At 33.4% G+C, this 21916-nt stretch overlaps 2 protein-coding genes across 3 annotated transcripts; one reads left to right on the top strand and one right to left on the bottom strand.

Annotated features, from left to right (window-relative positions):
• Positions 1-823: 823 nt before the first annotated feature.
• On the bottom strand, positions 824-3254 carry LOC114367010 (probable RNA-binding protein 18). Of its 2 annotated transcripts, none has more exons than XR_003657105.1 (5): positions 3064-3254; positions 2195-2258; positions 1630-1694; positions 1407-1533; positions 824-1343 (listed from the first exon to the last, which is right to left on the bottom strand). XR_003657105.1 is itself a non-coding variant. In XM_028324073.1 (5 exons), exons 2-5 carry the CDS (start codon positions 2195-2197, stop codon positions 1057-1059), a joined length of 471 nt encoding a protein of 156 aa, XP_028179874.1. In that variant the 5' UTR covers positions 2198-2258; positions 3064-3249; the 3' UTR covers positions 824-1056. The 2 variants fall into 2 exon arrangements, 1 of the variants encoding a protein (XP_028179874.1); XM_028324073.1 differs by having other exon boundaries at positions 824-1332; positions 3064-3249.
• Positions 3255-5898: 2644 nt separating this feature from the next.
• On the top strand, positions 5899-8772 carry LOC114366985 (probable receptor-like protein kinase At5g24010). Its single transcript, XM_028324043.1, has one exon. The coding sequence runs from the start codon at positions 6162-6164 to the stop codon at positions 8676-8678; it is 2517 nt and encodes an 838-aa protein (XP_028179844.1). The 5' UTR covers positions 5899-6161; the 3' UTR covers positions 8679-8772.
• The last annotated feature ends 13144 nt before the right edge of the window (positions 8773-21916 follow it).

The following is a 21916-nucleotide window of genomic DNA, read 5'->3' as shown; positions in this document are numbered from 1 at the left end:
TAAAAGATATCCTAAAGAAAGTACTAAAAGCTAACTCAATTGCAAATAATGTGTGGAAACCAGCGGCAATGACACTGATCTATATGGGATCTTCAAAGTGGCCAAAATTGGTAGGTTATGATCAAGATTCAAGAGACTTTCATATAATATGATACATATTTAGTATAAAAACATTATCGTGCATCTAAAACATTTAGCACTTCTTTTAACACTAACCGTGACTAGTATTAATTATAAACAGTTATCTGCATGAGCTGGGAACTAACATAAGCGTATTTCTTGACTGAGGATATATTTAAGAATAGAATTTAAGAAAAAGGAAACAAAGATAAAAATATTATTTTAATAAATTTTCTGTAATTTAATAATTTTTAAACTATAAAAAAGAATGATACATTAGCATAAATTTATCATTGTCTTAATCTTCTTTATTTTTTTTTCAATTTCATCAACTGTTTATAACTTTCGTAGTTTAAATATGAAAAAAAAAAAACTATACTAGCCTTTTCCGCCTCTACGACCTCATTCTTCAACATATCTTATTTGTATTTGTAAAAACATATTGTTATTATTAATTATATAAAATATCATCTTTTTTTATTATTATTTTATTTAAAGGGATTTTAAAGAAAATAAAAAACATCATTTTTCTTATTTTCATGTTCTTCACAAAAAAAAAGAAAATATTCCATTTTTTTATAATAAAAACATCAATTTAAAACGATCTCACGCTCACAATTTCTGAACTCACTAATTGCTCTGATTCCATTGCATTTAAAATTAACATTTCATCTTAACTTAAGGAGCGAAAGCATACATGATGTCAAAGTAAAACAGAAATTCAGCAGTTAAATTCAATTTGGAGAATTTCAGATGGATAGTATGCTTCGGCAGTTACAATTCTGGCTAATGGCCTAAATTATATATATATAAAAAAAAGGCTTATCTAAATAAGTGAATTCCAATTGAATGGGTACAAACAATTGCACCACATTTCAATTCATACACCATTGAATTATCCCTTGATTCTGCATATTATATACTTGCACAATTGACTCAAGAAATATTATCACTTTGCTTCTGCTTCTTGGTCCTAGAACTCTCCTCCTCTAAGGATTTCAATTTGTTTTTTATAGCGGCAATTTTTGCACTGCGACTTGTTTGTCCCATGGCACCACCACCACCAGTGAGATGCATCTTGTGCCCTTCACCAGCTGCTTTTGTAGAGCTATCAACTGTTTCCAACATGCACTTATCACCGGCAAGACGAACCACCAATGGCCGGCTGCAAGCTAACCTCCCATGCATTTTCTCCTTGGCTAATTCTGCTTCCTGCATTCTCACTTTAACAATGGAAATCAGAAATTGCTAGAAAGTGAAGTAACTAATGTATGCAATCAACTTACCTCTTTTGTGCTATACTGGATAAAAGCAAAACCACGTGGCTCCCCACGTTTTGGGCCACGCGTGTGCCATAAGAAGTCCTCAGAAATTATCTTTCCATAGGGAGAAAACATTTTAAGCAAAGCAGCTCTGGAATATATTGAGAAGAAAAGGAGAGAATATGTCACTATGTGCATTCAGCACAAAACAAAAACAAAGTCTTGGTGGTTAGTTAGCAAGCCTCACTCTGTAATTCTAAGATCAAGGTTACCAATATAGAGTCTACTTTCACCCCTATCATCATTGGGATCCTGCATTCAGCCATACATAAAATAAGTGCTAGAATACACTGACATGCAAAATATCAAAATCCAAACAACCAATTTTAGGTACTACCTACATATTAGTTAAGTGAATTCTAAGAATTCCAAAATTTGAATTTATATCTATGGGATGGGATGGCTATTTTGCTGCTGTATTTTAAGGAGGATATTTTCAGTCCCTTTTTGTAATAATTTTTCTAGTTAAATAGATTTTCTTCTTTCATCTACAGATTTTTTACATCTGATTGAATTTCCCCTTACATGCAAAAACATACACGTGATGCTTAGACAAGGAAAATCATATTGACAATTTGAGAACAGTACAAAACCTTGCCCCCTCAGACAAGTAATTATAAAATGAGACATTGCAAGATCTGTCCCTCAGCAACGACAACAAAGAGCAAAACGATAAATTCGTAAAACTACACAACATTAGTTGAAATAACAAATAAACATGATATAACTAAGAGATCAGATATTGAGCATACCATGATGGCAAACAATACAAGTGAACCTTCAACCAAAACTCTGAATCATAGAATGTACATCACCCTGCACATAAACAATAACATTTAAGTTTTGACATCTTACTCAACAGCATGTTCAGACATATCATTGACATTATCAACTTATATGGGGTTACTTAGATCTAGTTCACAGAATGCAATTCGACGATGTACAATCATCACTTAGCCAACATAAGAGGCAATATTTTGCAGTGCAGAGTTGCAAATTTGAAAGAGTTTAATTTATATATAGTGTAAAGAATTTTTACCCAAATTATCTCAAAAGATTTAACCAATTTACCACATCATCTTATTTATTAATATCACGCAGTGATAAGATAAATTTCTATTAGATGCCAGCAATGTATATAGATTAAACTCTTTGAAATAACATGAATGAAAGAAGCAATAAGATAAACGACTCCCAAGTTATTAAATAAGAATTACTTGCCACACTCTACACTTTTGAAATTACTCAGGTGCACATAATTTCAATGGGATTTTCATCTACCCAAAAGCGAAAAACGAATAATTTTTAACGGAATTCACCCATGCTACAAAATTAAAATTTCAATTTTGCCAAATGGGTTCGTTATATCAAGAGCAGAACAACACTCTAAATAATAAAAATAAATAAAAGGGGAAAAAGCAAAACCTTGAAAAATCCCCATTTAAATAACACAGGATGACTAACTATCCGATAAATCCACCAATTATTTTCTGTATCCAGCAATTAACAATCAATTTCATTATCCCCAAACTACACATCTAATGTAGCCTTTTTTTTTCCTAATTTGTAGGTGCTAAAGGAATATTATGAAAGCAAAATACGAAGAAAGGGCGAAAGTTACCGTATTATAAAAATTGGGGGTTTCGATTGTAGCAAATAGAATGAAAGCAACGAATTAGGGTTTCTCTCTCGCTAAGGTGAAGAAGAAGAACAAAAGAAGAAACGAACTAGCTCTTTTGAATCCTACACTCTAAAGTGTATCTTGCACCTCATCTTTTTTTCTGAAAAGTCAAAAATAGCCTTAATGAGATACACCTTCCTTCCCAACGGCCTAAAGTATAAGTTACGCTCACGGAATAATCATTCCGAGACACAACTTAATTTATTCTATTAAACGCTTTTAACATTTCGGATCAGGGAATATGAAATCAATAAACATATTTCTAAAAGAGGTATTTCAGAAGCATATTTTCAAATAAAGCATACTTACTGAATATGCTTCCGGAATGCCTATTTCAGAAATATGTTTATTAACTCTGGATTTCTAATCCAAAATGTTAAAAGTGTTTAATGGACTCCCTAATCTAAAAGAATAAGTTATAATTTCTAGAAAATCTATTCCATACATCAATTTATATTTTGGAATGGTTATTTTATAAGCATAATTTATGTCTCTTGGAATGACCGTTCCGTACGTATAATTTACACTTCAATAATGATTTTGGGGAAGGAAGGTGGATCTCATTAAGGGTATTTTTGATTTTTCAGAAAAAAAGATGAGGTGCAAGATACACTCTAGAGTGTAGGATTCACAACTCCTTTGACCCATGAAAAAAAAAAAAAAAACTCTCTTGAGATACTCTATTTGTCTTTAATTAAAATATTATTTTAAAAAAATTATTCTTTTTTATAAGATCACTTTCTAATATTTAGATATATTATTTATTTTTTTTAAACATCTTTACTAAATTATTTTTTTTTCAAAAATTAATGAAAAATAATTAAGTAAATAAAAAGATGAGAAAAATAATTTTAGAATAATGATATAAATAATTAACATGTAATTAATTAAATTAATCACTTTTATTAAAAAATGAATTATTTAAAACAATCTTATAATTAACTACGAATAGATTACTATTGATTTATAGATCTCACATGAATGGGAAAAAAATTATGCATTTAATAGGTCATCTAAGAGATTTTAGGATATTATTAATTTGATTTGATGGATTGGACCATTTAAATTAAAAAAATAATTGAATTTAATATAGAACCTATCTAAAGAACACTATGGGTCTATAGCCTACAATTAAACTCTTAGATAATTATCAATTATAATATGTTGCACTTATTCTGCACAATACAAATGAATGTACTATTGCACATTTAATGATTGTACATTTGCACTACATAAGTTTATAATTGTGGATTGCTTTAAGATTACTTTCCAAATTCAATAAAATTCTTGAGTTTTATTTTTAAAATTTTGTTACATTAATTCATTTGGTTTAATATAATAAATATTTATTATTATTATTTAGAATGACACGGCCTCTACATCGCTTTGGAAATACATTTTATGAATTAAAAATACTAACAAACATTTCAATTAAGATTTAATTTCATTAAACATTATCAACTTATGAACTGTGATGCATTTTTTCACCCCAATTTGTGAACAGCTAGTGTACAGTAGTGGAAGGCAGCCAAACCGATTACTTGGAATCAAAATTTCTGTTAACTTTCTTTTCAACCAATTAATGAAGCCAACCAAACAAGACTCATGGGCCATTAATGATTGCTAAATGGACTAGAAGCAAATAAGCTCCACTATACCACTTTCTGTCAATCTAAGTAATTGAATGGATTACCAAAAAGCTTAAGTAATTGAATGAACATTCAGTGCCATTCCAGTGTGCTATTTATCCTTCTAGTAAAGCACTTCAAAAGTCTAATTGATCGTTCACACTTCACACTCAAATTGTTCCTACAATATGCCATCTGGAAGGTGATTACCATCACACCATCTGCTTGGAAATTAATACTGATTACTTTCAATAAAATGTAATTAAATTCAAGATCGAAGCAGCACATATTTTTCCATCTAAATTGTTTTCATTTTGAAAAAGAATGATTATATTTTGACAACAAAAAATTTCAAATTCCTAATCAATAACTCTCTTTTCTCTCCATCTCTCTTCTCATCGTATTATATCAACAATCAAATTAATATCTCTCCTCGCTTTGTTTCTCTCTCAAGTTATACACAACTTAGTTCAAGAAACATTTTTTCAACAAATTCCATGAATATGTTCTAAAAGTATTAATTTTTTTATCTGATTTAATTTTTATTTTTATTTCTCTTCTTTTAAAAAAATTCAATTTAAATACATTTTTTTAAGAAATTAAAAAGAAAAGTAATTTTTTTAATAAAAAAGCTTACAAACAGATTCTCTTAAAATTTAATTGGATTTTTTTACTTTAAGATAAAAGAAAAAAGTTGAGCAAAACACCATTAATTTCAAGTGTATATGCCTAATATATACTTTTGGGGTTAGCTATACATTTTTAAGTCACACATACCATTTATTTACTAGCATTTCAGTTATCTTTCTCCCAAATACTATTTTCCGGATTCTCTCATATTTAAGATAAGATAAATATTACTTTACTATCCAAATTTTTTTTTAAGTTATTAAAATCCTCCCCGTTCCCCAAACAATTGAACAATATTTTAAGTATAACTATAAACTATTCTTCCAATTCCAAATGCGCACCACAAGTATCCAAATAAAAATTGAATTTTAGTTTGACAACTACAAAATGATCTCAGTATTTTTAATTACAAATAAAATATGTAATCGTTTCTTTGTTTCACACTTTCTCTTATATATTATTATATTATTACTCCATAAAAGGACCTACTAAATTTAAGGACCAGAAACCGAACCAAACTGAATCTAGCAGTTAGTTCAAGCCAGCATCCAGAGAAGACACATTTTGTGTAAAGCATAAAAAAATGTTGCTTTTTAAACACAACCATTAAGAAAATGAAAAGTAGTGGCAACCCTTTGACTTGATGAGTGACCAAAATTGAGGTACATTTATTGTCTTTCTCTTGTTTCTTTTTTAAAGTCTTCACTGCAAATCTTTTTCCAGCTTCCACTTCTTCCATGTGAGTTTCAAACTCCTCAAAGACCACACATTCCTTCTTCCATGGAGACTCAAAAGCTAATTACGCATTTCATTCTTCTTTTTCTTCTTCCTCTTCTTTTCATTTCTTGTTCATCCGCTTTCACTACCATAGATAACTACCTTATCAGCTGTGGATCACAGAACAATGCCTCTATCTTCAATCGCATCTTCATCAGTGATTCTACCAGCCAAGGTTCAATTTTCCTCTCTGCTGACAAATCCATTTCCCTCACCAACCAAAACCCCCCTCCAAATTTGCCTACTTTGTACCACACTGCAAGAGTTTTCCCCAGCACTGGGAGCTACAGGTTCAACATGAGGATGAATGGTTCCCACTTTGTTCGTTTTCATTTCTCACCTTTTAAGGCTCAAAGGTTTGATCTAAAATCTGCTAACTTTAGTGTCTTGGTTGATGGCAATTTGGTGCTGAGAAATTTCAAGCCAAGTAATGGTGCACTGCTTAAAGAGTTTATTTTGAAGATAGAGTCAAATTTGCTTGAAATTGTGTTTAGACCTGAAGGTAATTCAGGTTTTGGCTTTGTGAATGCTGTGGAGGTGTTCACTGCTCCTGCTGATTTTGTTGTAGATTATGGAGCTAGGTTGGTTGGTCCTTCTGGTGTGGTAGAGTACAAGAACCTTTCATCTCAGGTTTTGGAAACTGTCCATAGGATTAATGTTGGGGGTGTGAAAGTAACTCCTTTTAATGACACCCTTTGGAGGACTTGGATTCCTGATGAGGAATTTCTGGTTTTCAAGGATGCTGCTAAGCGTGTGGGGATCACTCACACACCAAATTACCAGAAGGGAGGCGCAACTCGAGAGATCGCGCCTGATAATGTTTACATGACTGCTCAGGAAATGAATAAGGATCACTCCATTATAGCTTCACAGTTCAACATAACCTGGAATTTTCCTGTGGCTCCAGGTGGTGTTCGGCACTTGGTTCGGCTGCATTTCTGTGATATTGTTAGTGTTGCTCTTAATTTTCTCTACTTTGATGTGTATATCAATGGGTATTCTGCTTACAAGGATCTTGATTTGTCATCCCTTACATTTCATGTGCTTGCGTCTCCTATCTATGTGGATTTTGTTGTAGATTCTGATGAATCGGGTGTTATTCAAATAAGTGTTGGCCCTTCTGAACTTAGCAGTTCTACGAGGATGAATGCCATTTTGAATGGTGCAGAGATAATGAAGCTGGTGAATGTTCCGGGCTCACATGTTGTTCCTAGGAAGAAGAGGTTGTGGGTGTTGGTGGGTTCAATTGTTGGAGGAATTGTTGTTTTGCTTTTGGTTATAGTTGCTTTGCTGCTTTCTCTCAAATGCAGGAAGAAGAAGAAGAAGAAGAAACCAAGACAAAGAACAATGGAAAGTGTAGGGTGGACGCCTTTACGGATGTTTGGAGGGAGTTCACTTAGTAGAATGTCTGAAGGGACAGCTTTTCCCTCTCCTGGTTCTTATGGTTATTTTGGCTTGAGAATCTCTTTTGCTGATATACAATCAGCAACAAACAATTTTGATAGAAGTCTAATTATAGGGTCTGGTGGGTTTGGTATGGTTTACAAAGGGGTGCTCAAAGACAATGTGAAGGTTGCAGTCAAAAGAGGCATGCCTGGATCCAGACAAGGCCTTCCAGAATTCCAGACTGAAATAACAATCTTATCCAAAATTCGCCATCGCCATCTTGTTTCACTAGTTGGATATTGTGAAGAAAATTCAGAAATGATACTTGTTTACGAGTATGTGGAAAAAGGTCCACTCAAAAAGCATCTATATGGCTCAGCAGGACATGCACCTTTGTCTTGGAAGCAGCGGCTTGAGATATGCATTGGTGCAGCTAGAGGTCTCCACTACCTACACACTGGTTTCGCACAAGGAATCATCCACCGTGACATCAAATCAACCAATATTTTGCTTGATGAAAACTATGTGGCCAAGGTTGCTGATTTTGGTCTTTCAAGATCTGGACCTTGTCTCAATGAAACCCATGTGAGTACTGGTGTGAAAGGAAGTTTCGGTTATCTTGATCCGGAGTATTTCCGAAGGCAGCAGCTTACAGATAAGTCAGATGTCTACTCATTTGGCGTGGTGCTTTTTGAGGTTCTTTGCGCCAGACCTGCTGTTGATCCACAACTTGATAGGGAACAGGTGAACTTAGCCGAATGGGCACTTGAATGGCAGAAAAAGGGCATGCTGGAGCATATCATTGATCCCTATCTTGTTGGGAAGATAAAGCAAAGCTCATTGAAGAAATTTAGTGAAACAGCAGAGAAATGTTTAGCTGAATATGGTGTTGATAGGCCAACAATGGGTTCTGTATTGTGGAATTTGGAATATGCACTTCAACTCCTAGAAAGTGAACAAGAAGGGGAGCCATATGATGATAGCAGTGCTCAGGAAGCAGTGAATGTGACAACTACAACAATTCCTGGAAGTCCTTCGAGTAATGTAAGAAGAGAGGGAGATAATGATAATGCTTATTCAGACATAAGTGCTACTGAAGTTTTTTCTCAACTAATGAACAGGGAAGGCAGATAGAGATAGAAATGTCATGCAAATAGAGGCTACTTTTGCTGATGTATAAAAAATTTCAGATGGAAATAAAGGTATCATCAAGCTTTACTTGTACTTTGATAATTATTTTCTTTATAATTTTTCTTTTGTTAAAGAAAATTGCACCAAAACCAATATTAATATTAACATTTACATATGGAAAGCAGTAATAGGTAAGGCTCATTTATAGTTTCTTAATCTTTATTTTCATGATGTCTGACATTGGAGGGATACAAATATCTATATCATAGTATAACCTTATCCGTTTTTGACTTTTTGTTATGTACCCGTTCTGTATTTATCAAGAGAAGAATTGGTATAAGTTGCTCACTTTATAAGTCTGGTTCTATCATTAATTTCTATTTCTTCCATTTCTGCTTCAGTTGAAAGATCAAGTCTGTCTTAATGATGTTGCTTGAAGTAAACTAGTTGTCGCAATAACTTTTTAAAAATTTCTGTTATTTACTTATTTTGGCCTGTTATGAATTCGTTTGAGAAAATAAAATGAACTATGCTATTCATCTACGGCTTTCACCATTGTGAGGTATGGTAAGGGCAGGGCTGCGCAAATTAGTAGACAAATTAGGCATTAGCGGCATAAAAAAAAACATATTTTTTAGGTTCCTAAATTTTTTTTATTAGTAACTATTAACAAATTTTAATTTATCAAAATAAAATAATTTAGAATCTCTCTCTTCCCTAAAAATTAGTCAATCAATATCATCTTTTTAAAAATTAACCAATATCACAATTAATGTCATTTAAAATATTTTATTTATCCCAAAAAAGTAAATTTTTATTAACTTTCCTTTAACCCGTCCCAAACCCGTCCCAATTCCCTAACGTATCTCACTCTCCATATTTCATTCTTCACGTTTTTTCATCTCATCATCTTATGTTCATACAAAAAAATTTATTTTTCTCCTTCCCTTGAATAAAACCTATTGTCTATTGATCAAATTTTGTCTCCGCGGCTCAACTTTTCTGGATTTGACATTGTCTGGATTCTGAACGCCTATAAATCGTATACATCCCGGCGTCCCGCATACGGAGTCTTTCATCTCCATTCCGGTGGATTGGTGGAACGATTCATTCCACGGACATGACTCTAAGTTCGCAGCAATACAACATGTATCACGTAGCACCCTTGCACTTGACACAACATCTAAACAACAAAATCTCTGTCTGTTTCCAATTTTAGGTTCTATTGTTCTGTTCATCGATCATCATTTTCTATATTTATTTTAGAGTTTATTTTAGAATTTAGTTTATTTAGATTTCTTTAATATTTAGTTAATTTTTTTATTTTGATTATTTACAAAAGAAAATGTTAAATAGAAAGTATGAATCTGGTTATGAAAAATTGAAGAATAAACGAAAAGTTGAAAAGCTAATTGAATCTCAACATGGTGCCCTTAGTAAATTTGTTATTATTCATAAAAATGACGCAGAAGCAAGTTCGATAGGTGAAAATGTGATAGAACAATCATTGATAGATCATACTGACCACGAGGAAAATGTTATAGAACAACCTATAGATAATACTGATTTTATAGCTAAAAAAGCTAGAAGATTAATATAAAATTTGATATTTTATATAATATACTAAGTTTATTTAAAATTCTTATAAAAAAAGACTTCTTTAACATTTTCACCTTAGGTCCCAAAATGTCTGTACACAACCTTAGGTAAGGAATAGATAGGCAATCTTGTCCCCATGAATGACAATGACAGCTTCCACGAGTAAATCCACCGATTGCCATGCCACTCATTGAGAAGACTAAAATTATACCATAAGATAGCTAACCATTTTGCTTAATGTCATATAACAATATGCAATACAATAATGACTTTCTTTAAATTTTTTCATGAGCAGCAAAGATGAATACGCAGAAGATAGGTTAAATACTAGATACAAAATTTATTTATTTACCTATATCTCAAACCTATATTTTTTTACCATATAGGACATGCTAAATCTTTGAACTATTATTGCTTTGGATAAACTCTTATTAACAGGTTCCTTTTTAGTTAAAATGCATACATTTGTATTAATAGACTATGATAAGCAAGAAAAAGACTCCCAAGTTGCAAATAATGCACTGGAGGATGATCAATAAATATACATTTCCAAAATCCAAGTTTGAGGGATGACCTGAACTTGATTCATATATCCTGCATCACTTGAATTTATTTAAGATGATACCTGCCATAAATAATGAGAAATACTGTCCTATTAGTCTAGGCACCATGGTTAGCTATCTCACCATCCAACCTGCTTGATCAAATAGAAGCTTCTCCAGTGAAGATTATATTGTTTTATCCTTAGGAGAATACAAAAACATGAATGGTTTTTCTATCTAACACACTCCCTCATGCGGGAGGACTTTGAGCTTGAAGCAGAGACAAAGATTGAACTCTAAACTGCATGGTCATGTGCAGACTCTGAAATCATGTTATGAACTAATTACCCCAAAAGCTTAAGCTATTGAGTACAAGTACAGGAATTGTTTCAAAGAGTTTACCTTTTTTTTGTACGTTTACACAGACAGCCATTTAATAGGAATTCACCCGTATCCATTTAATTAATAGGATAATGTGGCAATGGGAGTGAATTCTTATTGGATATCTGTGTAAAGAAATTTTATACCGGTGGTATAAACAAATTTAATTCATTGCTTTAATATCTAGTTAGAAACCCAATTGTACTCTTAAGGCTCCTCACAAAATCATAAAAACTTTATATACTCCGATGTTGTGTTTTCGGATCAGTTATACTATAAATCAAGTAGTTACTACCTTATTTCTAATTATAAGACTTTTTCAACTAATTCATGTATTTTAAAAAACTAATTATTATATTAAATTTGTCAATTATTTATACTATGATTCTAAAATTATTCCTTTTTTTATCTACTTACTTTTTACTCATTAATGTTTGGAAAGAGAATAATTAAGTAAAGGTATGTAGAAGAAAAAATAATCAATATATCTAGAAATTAAAAAAAAAGATTTTATAAAAAGAAATTTTAGAGTTTCAAGCCAAAAGATAAAATGCATGCATATTGAGAATTGAATTTTATCACTAAGGTTTAAGTGACTTAAATACAATGTGAAAAATTGCATTTTACTAGTTGAACCTTAGTTGAATGAATGCATTGGAAGTTGTTTTTGTTTCAAGTTACTAGCTTATTCCTAATTATAAGACTTTTTCAACTAATTCATGTCTTTTAAAAAAATAATTATTGTATTAAAATTTTCAATTATTTGTACTATGATTCTAAAATTATTCCTTTCTTTTCTTTATCTACTTACTTTTTACTCATTAATGTTTGGAAAAAGAATAATTAAGTAAAGGTATGTAGAAGAAAAAATAATTAATACATCTAGAAATTAAAAAAAAATTATAAAAAGAAATTTTAGAGTTTCAAGCCAAAAGATAAAATGCATGCATATTGAAAATTGGATTTTTATCACTAAGGTTTATGTGGCTTAAATGCAATGTGTAAGATTATATTTTACTAGATGAACCTTAGTTGAATGGATGCATTGGAAGTTGCTTTTGTTTCAACTTTCAAAAGAACTTATTTATTATAATTGGTGGAAATCTTCACTATAAATAAAGAAGAGAATTAGTGGAGAAACACAAAACATGAGGAGAGAGTGTGTGAGAAGAGAGATTGTGAAACAAAGTCACTTTGTTGAGAGAAAAGTGTCTTTGTGTGAGTGTTATCGTTTCTTGTAACCATTGAGTGGGGTACTAGGGTTTGTAGAGTGATACACTATTTGGGATGGGTTACAATCTTATAATTATTCTTGTGATAGTGAAATAGTTTTGAGACAATTCCGTGGATGTAGACAAAAGGTATCGAATTACGTTAAATTCTTATGTTTGTTATTATTTTTTCTACGGTGTAATCCTTGTGTGTGTTCTCACGATCCTTTGCGGGTGTGGATAATTTTATTTGTGGAAGCGTTGATTACCCAATAGTGGTATCAGAGCTATGGTCGGGAGCACACAAAGGTTCGAGATACCGTTGTTTGACGGAAAAATAAATTTTATGATTTGACAGAGTACTATTCAAGATCTTTTGGTGCAACAAGGTCTTGATCAGGTGTTAGAAGATGAAAGGCCGACTTCTGTAAATGAAATCGAGTGGACTAAGATCCAAAGGAAGGCTGTGAGCACGATTCGGTTAGTCCTTGCTCCCGAGATAAGACACAACGTATTGAAGGAGATAACACCGAAGGCCTTGTGGGAGAAGCTCAAGAATATCTATGCGTCAAAGTCGCTAACCAATCACCTATGTTTGAAAATGGAGTTGTATCAACTCAAAATGGAGATGGGAGGAGATCTCCATGACCACATCAACAAGTTCAATTGGCTAGTAAGTCAACTGTTGAATGCAAATGATAAATTCTCTGATGAGGAGCAGGCGCTGTTGTTGTTGGTCTCACTACCAAGGTCCTTCAAAGCTTTGGTTCAAACGTTTCTTGTGGGAAGATCAACTTTGAATTTGGATGAGGTGATTGCTGCTCTTAGAGAAAATGAGAGAATGATGAGAGCTGAAAATGTTGATGATGAACACAATGCAATAGTTGTGATGGAGTCTGAGTAAGGGAGGAATCATTTAAGAAGACATGATGGGCCAAGAGAAAGATCAAAATCGCAATCACGCCCGCAATGATATATGAGTAACATACAATGTTACTATTGCAGTGAGAACGGTCATGTGCAAGTGAGGTGCAAACAAATGAAGGAGGACTTGAAAAAATTAAGAGATATGAACAAAAATGACATCAACTCCCAAGCTAATGTAGTAAAAAAGGTTGAAAATGAAAATGATGTGTTTTTGGCAACAAACGATGAGGTTGTTAAAACAAAATGGGTGATGAATTTTGCTGCCTCAAAGCACATTTGCAGAGATCAAGAGATGTTTGACACTTTGAAAATCGATGGAGAATTTGGCCATTTCAAGTTAGGGAATGATGGAAAAATGAAGGTTGAAGGCAAAGGGAGTGTGAGGATGAAGCTCCATGATGGTTCTATTCGAGCTTTCTCAAATGTGAGGCTTGTACCTTCTGTTGTTGTCAATATGATTTCTATGGGGGAGATGACATCACAAGGGTACAAATATGTTGGTTCAAAGTGGGGATGCAAAGTGTACAAGGGAAGACACTTGGTGTTGCGAGGACAAAAAAATAAAGGTAACTTTTTCTATTTGGATGGTCAAGTCTTAAAGAGGAATCATGATAACAAAGTGAAGAAGAAAGTGAAGTTTTCTAATGTTGTGGAAGTATTGGGAGATACATCCGTTGGAGGTGGAGTTTGTACACTTTCAAATTGATTGAAGGATATTTCTCTTTTGGCTTGAGAGGGAGAATTGTAGAGTTTCAAGCCAAAAGATAAAATGCATGTATATTGGGAATTAGATTTTTATCACTAAGGTTTAGGTGGCTTAAATGCAATGTGAAAGATTGAATTTTACTAGATGAACCTTAGTTGAATGGATGCATTAGAAGTTGTTTTTGTTTCAACTTTTAAAAGAACTTATTTATTATAGTTAGTGGAAATCTTCACTATAAATAGAAAAGAGAATTAGTGGAGAAACACAACACATGAGGAGAGAGTGTGTGAGAAGAGAGATTATGAAACAAAGTCACTTTGTTGAGAGAAAAGTGTTTTTTTGTGAGAATGCTATCATTTCTTATAATCATTGAGTGAGATACTCGGGTTTGTAGAGTGATACACTATTTGGAGTGAGTTACAATCTTGTAATCATTCTTATGATAGTGAAATAGTTTTGAGAAGATTCTGTGGATGTAGGTAAGAGGTGCCGAATCACGTTAAATTCTTGTGCTTGTTATTTTTCTTACGGTGTAATCTTTGTGTGTGTTTTCACGATATTTTGTGAATGTAGATAATTTTATTTGTGGGAGTGTTGGTTACCCAACAGTTATATTAGAGCGTTGATTTACCAACAGAAATAAATAAATTTTTGAAAAAAAGTCTTTTAACTAAGAAAAATAGAAATATTTGCTGAGAAATGCGATAGGTTCTTCGCATCGGTCACTTCTAATTAAGTATATTTATAAGGAATATACACTTTGAAGCTGCATATACATTTCACGTGCTTTTGTGTCATTTCTCATCATTTTTTCCGAACATGTCAAGCAAGAATATATGAAAAGATCATTTACCATCTGTGAACATGTTCACATTTGGCATGTCAATCGAACTCATTCAACAACCGCCTATAATATTCTCTTGAAGAATATGTAAAAATTCCTTTTCAGCTGGTAAAAGGGTCAAAGAATACTTATTCAATTCTAGATTTTCTTAAAAGTGATTGGCCTGCCCCATTTTTGCTCACTCCATTACTTTACAGAAAGAGAAGGCTCCTTTCAGATAAGATTGGAATTGAATGATGCATATAGAAGCATTTACATATACACGCACACATATTACTATTACCCGCAATCATAGGTCCAAGGCCAACCTCTTATAAAAGAAAATAAGACTCCTAATCAAGTAGGACCACCTACATGAACAAAATGGGGATGCTTAGGTAAGGTAGGTTTCCACCATTTTGCCTTTGAAACCCCTTTAAGAGGTTATTCTATCATTTCTATGCAAGGATTTCTGAGTTCTCAATCAAAAAAGCCAATAAACTGCGCACAATCCTGCTAATTTTTGCAATGTGTGGGGGCAATAGTAGTTTGTCCTCCACTCCTCTTTCTGAGTGCTGTGGTCCACTTGTCTATATATTGAGACATGCTTCTCTATGCTCCCTACGACTTATTAGAGCAATAAATTTATTTGTCTGGTGGAACTCGTGTTGTTCAAAACATGCAAATTAGATATGGATCTTTCTGATTAGTATTCTTAGTATTGATTAAAAAATTAAAAAAAGAAAATATTTATGGAGAAGAACATAAAAAAACATTATTAGTAACATAATTTTACATATTCTAGTAAAAATATTTTTTTTTAATTTTTTAATCAATATCATACAGACTTTGATTATCATTTGTCATTAGATATCATAAAAATGATAAAAAAGACATTACAAGGGGCACATCACAAGAAGTTTTTGAAGAAAAAGTAATTTGTTATGTCTAGGAATGAGTTTGGTTACATTAACGTGCTTGACTTCACATTTTGGACGTGATTTTCTTAATTTTAAATGTGATTTTTAGTAGCTTTAACATTTTATGGTATATTTGTATTTTCGTTACATTCTATGTTGAATATTTTTTTTATTGATAAATATTAATTGTTAGTTTTTGTTAACAGGAGTAATGGAATCTTTAATATTTTTTTATTTTTTTTATTTTTTAACCACTTAATCAATCTCATCTCTCCATTTATGTTGAATGTAAAAACTTGATTTTTCTTTTGTCACATTTACAGCTTTTTGGATGTGAGAAATTGCTTGATTAAGTGTGAAATGGAAAACATAACGTGATCCCAAACACACACCTTGACGTGTTTCCTCTATTCGCAACATGTTTCAATACATGCTAATAGGTTTGGGCGCACATCCAACCCATTATAGATGTGTATGCTACTACATGTTCCTGAAGCTATTAGTGCTAGTTTTTACTTCTAACATGAAAAATACGTGATGGATTTCCAAACACCCACCTATAATTTATAAGTCATTAGGTCCAACTAATCTAAGTTGAATAGAGTAAACTCAATTAAGGATTCCCGTGTACTTTCTTTTTTATTCACGAGACCTTTCATAAGAGAAATTGAACTCCTTCCACTTAGATAGATAGATATTTGTACTTAATCAAGCATTTTATTTTTATCGTACAATAACTACTAACTAATCTACACAAGCACAATTTCTTTGCAAAGAACAATAACTGGTAATTAATCTACACACTTTCTTTGGAAACAACAAGAACTGGCCAATGTTAACTAGATGCCATATGTTTACCTGCCCAACTGAAAAATCTGTTGAGCAAAATTTCATGTACGTGTTACATTGCATTCGTTGATTTCTTTACTGCATGGGTTACTGTTAGAACAAATGAAAGTTTGAAAAAAAAAAAGAAAGAAAAAAAAAGAAAGCAAAAAAAGAGTTTCAAGTCCCACATCGCTCAGGATAAACACTTGAATAGTGTTTCACTCCCTATATATAGAGAGCTCATTTCTTCTTTTTTTCCTTGCCCTTGTTGAGAAGCATTTCCTCAATTTTTCTTTCTCCCTTCCATATTTCAGCCGATGCATTTCCGGCAAACTTCTCCTTCTTTCTTTCTGTCGCTCTAAAATTTTTGGATGCCTTTAAGAGTGACTTTGTAAGTCATATTTTTCGGTTGCCTTTAAGAGTGACTTTGTAAGTCATATTTTTCGGTTGTCTTTAAGAGTGACTTTGTAAGTCATATTTTTCGGTTGGTTTTAAGAGTGACTTTTAAAGTCACATTTCTCGGTTGCCTTTTAGAGTGACTTTTCAAGTCATACAAGAGGGTGTAATTCTAGAAAAGGTTCCCTCAGTGCAGTGGGAATCTTATACAGTGATCTGGGCTGTTTTATCCTGGGGACGTCGTGATTGATAGTCTACTTGCACAATTTTTGACAGTGCCACGAAACGTCTTAAAGAAAGCGACATTGTCCGTGACTCAGCCAATAATTTTTTCGGTTTGCCATAAACTATTGTTATAACAATTTTAAGACGGTTTCGGTTCTGCTATGGCTACCGTAGATATTACTGGCTCGAACAACAATGACCTCAACAAACCTTTTAGGTTTGAAGGGTATCATTTCAAACGTTGGCAACAAAAGATGATGTTTTATTTAACTATGAGAAAAGTTGCCTATGTTTTGAACACTGATATTTCGGTGGTACTTGAGGATGCTGAGAAGGAAGTGAAGGATAAAATGACTATGGAATTAGCTCTCTAGAATGAAAATGACTACCTATGCAAGAATTTCATTCTGAATGGGTTAGCTGATGATCTCTATGATTATTATAGCCCATATAAGTCTACCAAATTAGTTTGACTGGCTTTGGAAAAGAAGTATGATACTAAGGAAGTTGGGACTAAAAAGTATGCTGTTAGCCGCTACCTCAAGTATCAAATGACTGATGATAAATCAGTAGAGTCTCAATCCCATGAGATACAGAAAATTGCTCATGATATCATATCAGAGGGTATGACATTGGATGAGCAATTTCAAGTTGTTGTCATCATAGACAAATTGCCTCCTGGCTAGAAGGATTTCAAAAACCTTCTCAGACACAAGACCAAAGAATTCTCTTTGGAGTCTCTGATCACACGTCTGCGCATTGAGGAAGAGGCACGCAGACAAGATCAGAAAGATGAAGTGTTGGTTGTGTCTCACAACAACACTAAAAGGAAGAACACAGGTGCAGTTCTGAAGCCTATTGGCAAAAACTTTAAGAATCAGAACCGCAATGTGAGCAATACCTCCAACCGCAACAAGAACCCCCCAAGGGTCCAACATGTTAGACAACATCCACCTGCCAAGAATAATCCCGGTGAGCCATTCCTCTGCTAAATTATGGCAAACTGGGACATATGACACGTAAATGCAGAAATCCTTCAATGACAGGTGCTCCCCAGGCTAACATGACTCAAGAGCCATACATAGCTGTGATAACAGAAATCAATATGATTGGAGGATCAGATGGATGGTGGATAGACACTGGCACCTCCCGCCATGTCTACTATGATCGTGCTATGTTTAAAACATATACGAATGTTGAAAATAAGAAAGTGTTGCTGGGTGATTCCCACACCACTACTGTTGCTGGAACTGGAGATGTTGAACTGAAGTTTACCTCTGGAAAGACTTTGATTCTCAAAGATGTGATGCATACTCCAGAGATGAGAAAGAATCTGGTTTCTGGTTTTCTTTTAAACAAGGCTGGGTTTACTCAGACCATAGGTGCAGATTTATTTACTTTGACCAAGAATGGGGTATTTGTAGGGAAAGGGTACGCCACTGATGGCATGTTCAAATTGAATCTTGATATTAATAAAGTTTCTCCTTCTGCTTACATGCTGTGTGATTTTAATATCTGGCATTCTAGACTTTGTCATATAAATAGTCGTTGCATATCTAATATGAGTAACTTAGGTTTTATTCCAAAGCTATCTTTAAATCACTTTGAAAAATGTGTTTTTTGCAGGCAATCTAAAATAACTAAGAAATCACATAATTCAGTAGTTAAAGAATCTGAGCCATTGGATTTAATACATTCAGATATATGTGAATTTGATGGAACGTTGACCAGAAATGGAAAACGATATTTTATCACTTTTATTGATGACTGCTCTTATTATACATATGTATATCTTACGAAAAATAAAAGTGAAGCGCTTGACATGTTTAAGTTATTTGTAACAGAAATTGAAAATCAATTCAATAAGAAAATTATGAAACTTCGAAGTGATAGAGGCACAAAGTATGATTCCAGTTTGTTTAATAAGTTTTATAATTTGCATGGAATCATACATGAAACGACTGCTCCATATTCACCTGAAATGAATGGTAAAGTTGAAAGAAAGGACAAAACTTTTACAGAATTAGTTGTACCTACTATGTTGAGTTCTAGTGCAACATCTTTTTGGTGGGGCGAAATTTTGTTAACTGTTTGTTATGTGCTAAATAGAATCCCTAAATCAAAAAGCAAGACATCTCCCTATGAGATATTAAAGAAAAGACAACCAAATTTGTCTTATTTGAGAACTTGGGGATGTTTGGCCTATGTAAGGATCCCAGATCCTAAGAGGGTTAAACTTGCAAGTAGAGCCTATGAATGTGTGTTCATTGGTTATGCTATTAATAGCAAAGCGTATAGGTTTTATGACCTAAACGCAAAAGTGATCATAGAGTCAAATGATGCTGATTTTTATGAAAATAAATTTCCTTTTAAATTAAGGGATAGTGGGGGTACTTCATCCAATTATCTTCCTGCTATTAGTAGTGAAAATCTTGCACAACCAGAACCAGATATAGAGCCTCGAAGAGGTAAGAGAGCAAGAATTGCTAAAGATTATGGGCCCGATTATATGGCTTATACATTAGAGGAGAATCCATCAAACCTCCAAGAAGCTTTGTCTTCTTTGGATGCTGACTTGTGGCAAGAAGCCATTAATGATGAGATGGATTCTTTAGAATCTAACAAGACATGGCATTTAGTAGACTTGCCTCCTGGTTGCAAACCAATTGGTTGTAAATGGATCTTGAAAAAGAAACTAAAACCTGATGGTACTATGGATAAATACAAGGCTCGCCTTGTAGCCAAGGGTTTTAGGCAAAGAGAGAATGTGGATTTCTTCGACACCTTTTCACCAGTCACTAGAATAACATCTATTCGGGTGCTAATATCTCTTGCTGCTATTCACAGTCTAGTGGTACACCAAATGGATGTTAAAACTGCTTTTTTAAATGGTGAATTGGAAGAGGAAATCTATATGGATATTCATGGACAAGAAGATAAAGTCTGCAAGTTAGATAAATCTTTGTATGGCCTAAAACAAGCACCTAAGCAATGGCATGAAAAGTTTGATAACTTAATAGTCTCGAATGGGTTTAAGGTGAATGAAAGTGACAAATGCATTTACTACAAATCTGTAAATAATATTTGCACTATTATATGTGTATATGTCGATGACCTTCTCATATTTGGTTCAAATATTCATGTAGTGAACAATGTGAAATCATTGTTGTGTAACAACTTTGATATGAAAGACCTCGGAGAAGCAAGTGTAATCCTTGGTATTAAGATTACTAGGTCAAAAGAGGGAATTTCTCTGGATCAATCTCACTACATTGAGAAGATCTTAAAGAAATATGATTACTTTGACTGTAAACCTGCTAGTACACCATATGATCCAAGTGTAAAACTGTTTAAGAACACTGGTGAAGGTATATGACAAACTGAGTACGCAAGTATCATTGGCAGCCTTAGGTATGCCACTGATTGTACTAGACCCGACATAGCCTATGTTGTGGGATTATTATGCAGGTTTACCAGTAGACCTAGTATGGAGCACTGACACGCTATTGAAAGGGTAATGAGGTAGCTTAAAAGAACTATAAATCTTGGATTACATTATAAAAGGTTTCCTGCTGTACTTGAAGGATACAACGATGCAGATTGGAACACTCTTTCAGATGATTCCAAAGCAACCAACGGCTATATATTTAGCATGGCTGGTGGAGTTATTTCTTGGAAGTCAAAGAAACAAACTATCTTAGCTCAGTCCACTATGGAATCTGAGATGATAGCACTAGCAACTGCTAGTGAGGAAGCAAGTTGGCTAAGAAGCTTACTTGCAGAGATTCCTTTATGGAAAAGACCGATACCAGCTGTGTTGATCCATTGTGATAGTACCGCGACTATTGCAAAAATTGAGAACCGTTATTACAATGGTAAGAAACGACAGATATGTCGTAAGCACAACACTGTTAGAGAATTACTCTCAACAGGAGCTGTTAGAGTGGATCACGTACGCACTGATGATAATTTAGCAGATCCTTTGACGAAAGGATTAGCTAGAGAGAAAGTCCATAACACTTCTAAAAGAATGGGACTATTGCCCTTACTGCGATGATCATTCATGATGGTAACCCGACCTATATGACTGGAGATCCCAAGAACTAGGTTCAATGGGTAATAACAAGTTATGAAGTGATATGAGATGAACATGCTGTTATAAGTGAAAGCAGCATGATTCCTGAAGTAACAAGAGGATGAGTTATGGAAAAAATTCATAATTCTTAATGAGATCTATGCTCTACATTGAGTGGAGTACCTAGGCTACAGGAGTACTCTTGATAGACTCACCTATGTGAATGTTGAAGTGGGGGCCGCTTCATATGAAATTTTGGGCAAAAATTTCTAGAGCGTTCACTATACCGGGATAGACGTGCATGACCTTTAACGCACAGGCTTTATAGAATACACCTATGAAAAGGTTGTGTGTGGTTTGATGTCGGAGATAGAGTTCAAGACTTCGAGTCACTCTAATAAAATCTGAATCTTACTCACTATGCAAAGGTTCAAGTTGTATGACACCTTTGTTTATGCACAATTTTATGAAATCCTCGAAAATCTTCTTTTCAAATTTCAAGTGGGGGATTGTTAGAACAAGTGAAAGTTTGAAAAAAAAGAAAGGAAAAAAAAGAAAAAAAAAGCTTCAAGTCCCACATCTCTCAGGATAAACACTTGAATAGTGTT

This window comes from Glycine soja, chromosome 9 (genome assembly GCF_004193775.1).
Source record: "Glycine soja cultivar W05 chromosome 9, ASM419377v2, whole genome shotgun sequence".
NCBI classification, from domain to species: domain Eukaryota; kingdom Viridiplantae; phylum Streptophyta; class Magnoliopsida; order Fabales; family Fabaceae; genus Glycine; species Glycine soja.
Note: the sequence above shows the minus strand (reverse complement) of the source record. Positions and strands in the feature narration are given on the sequence as shown.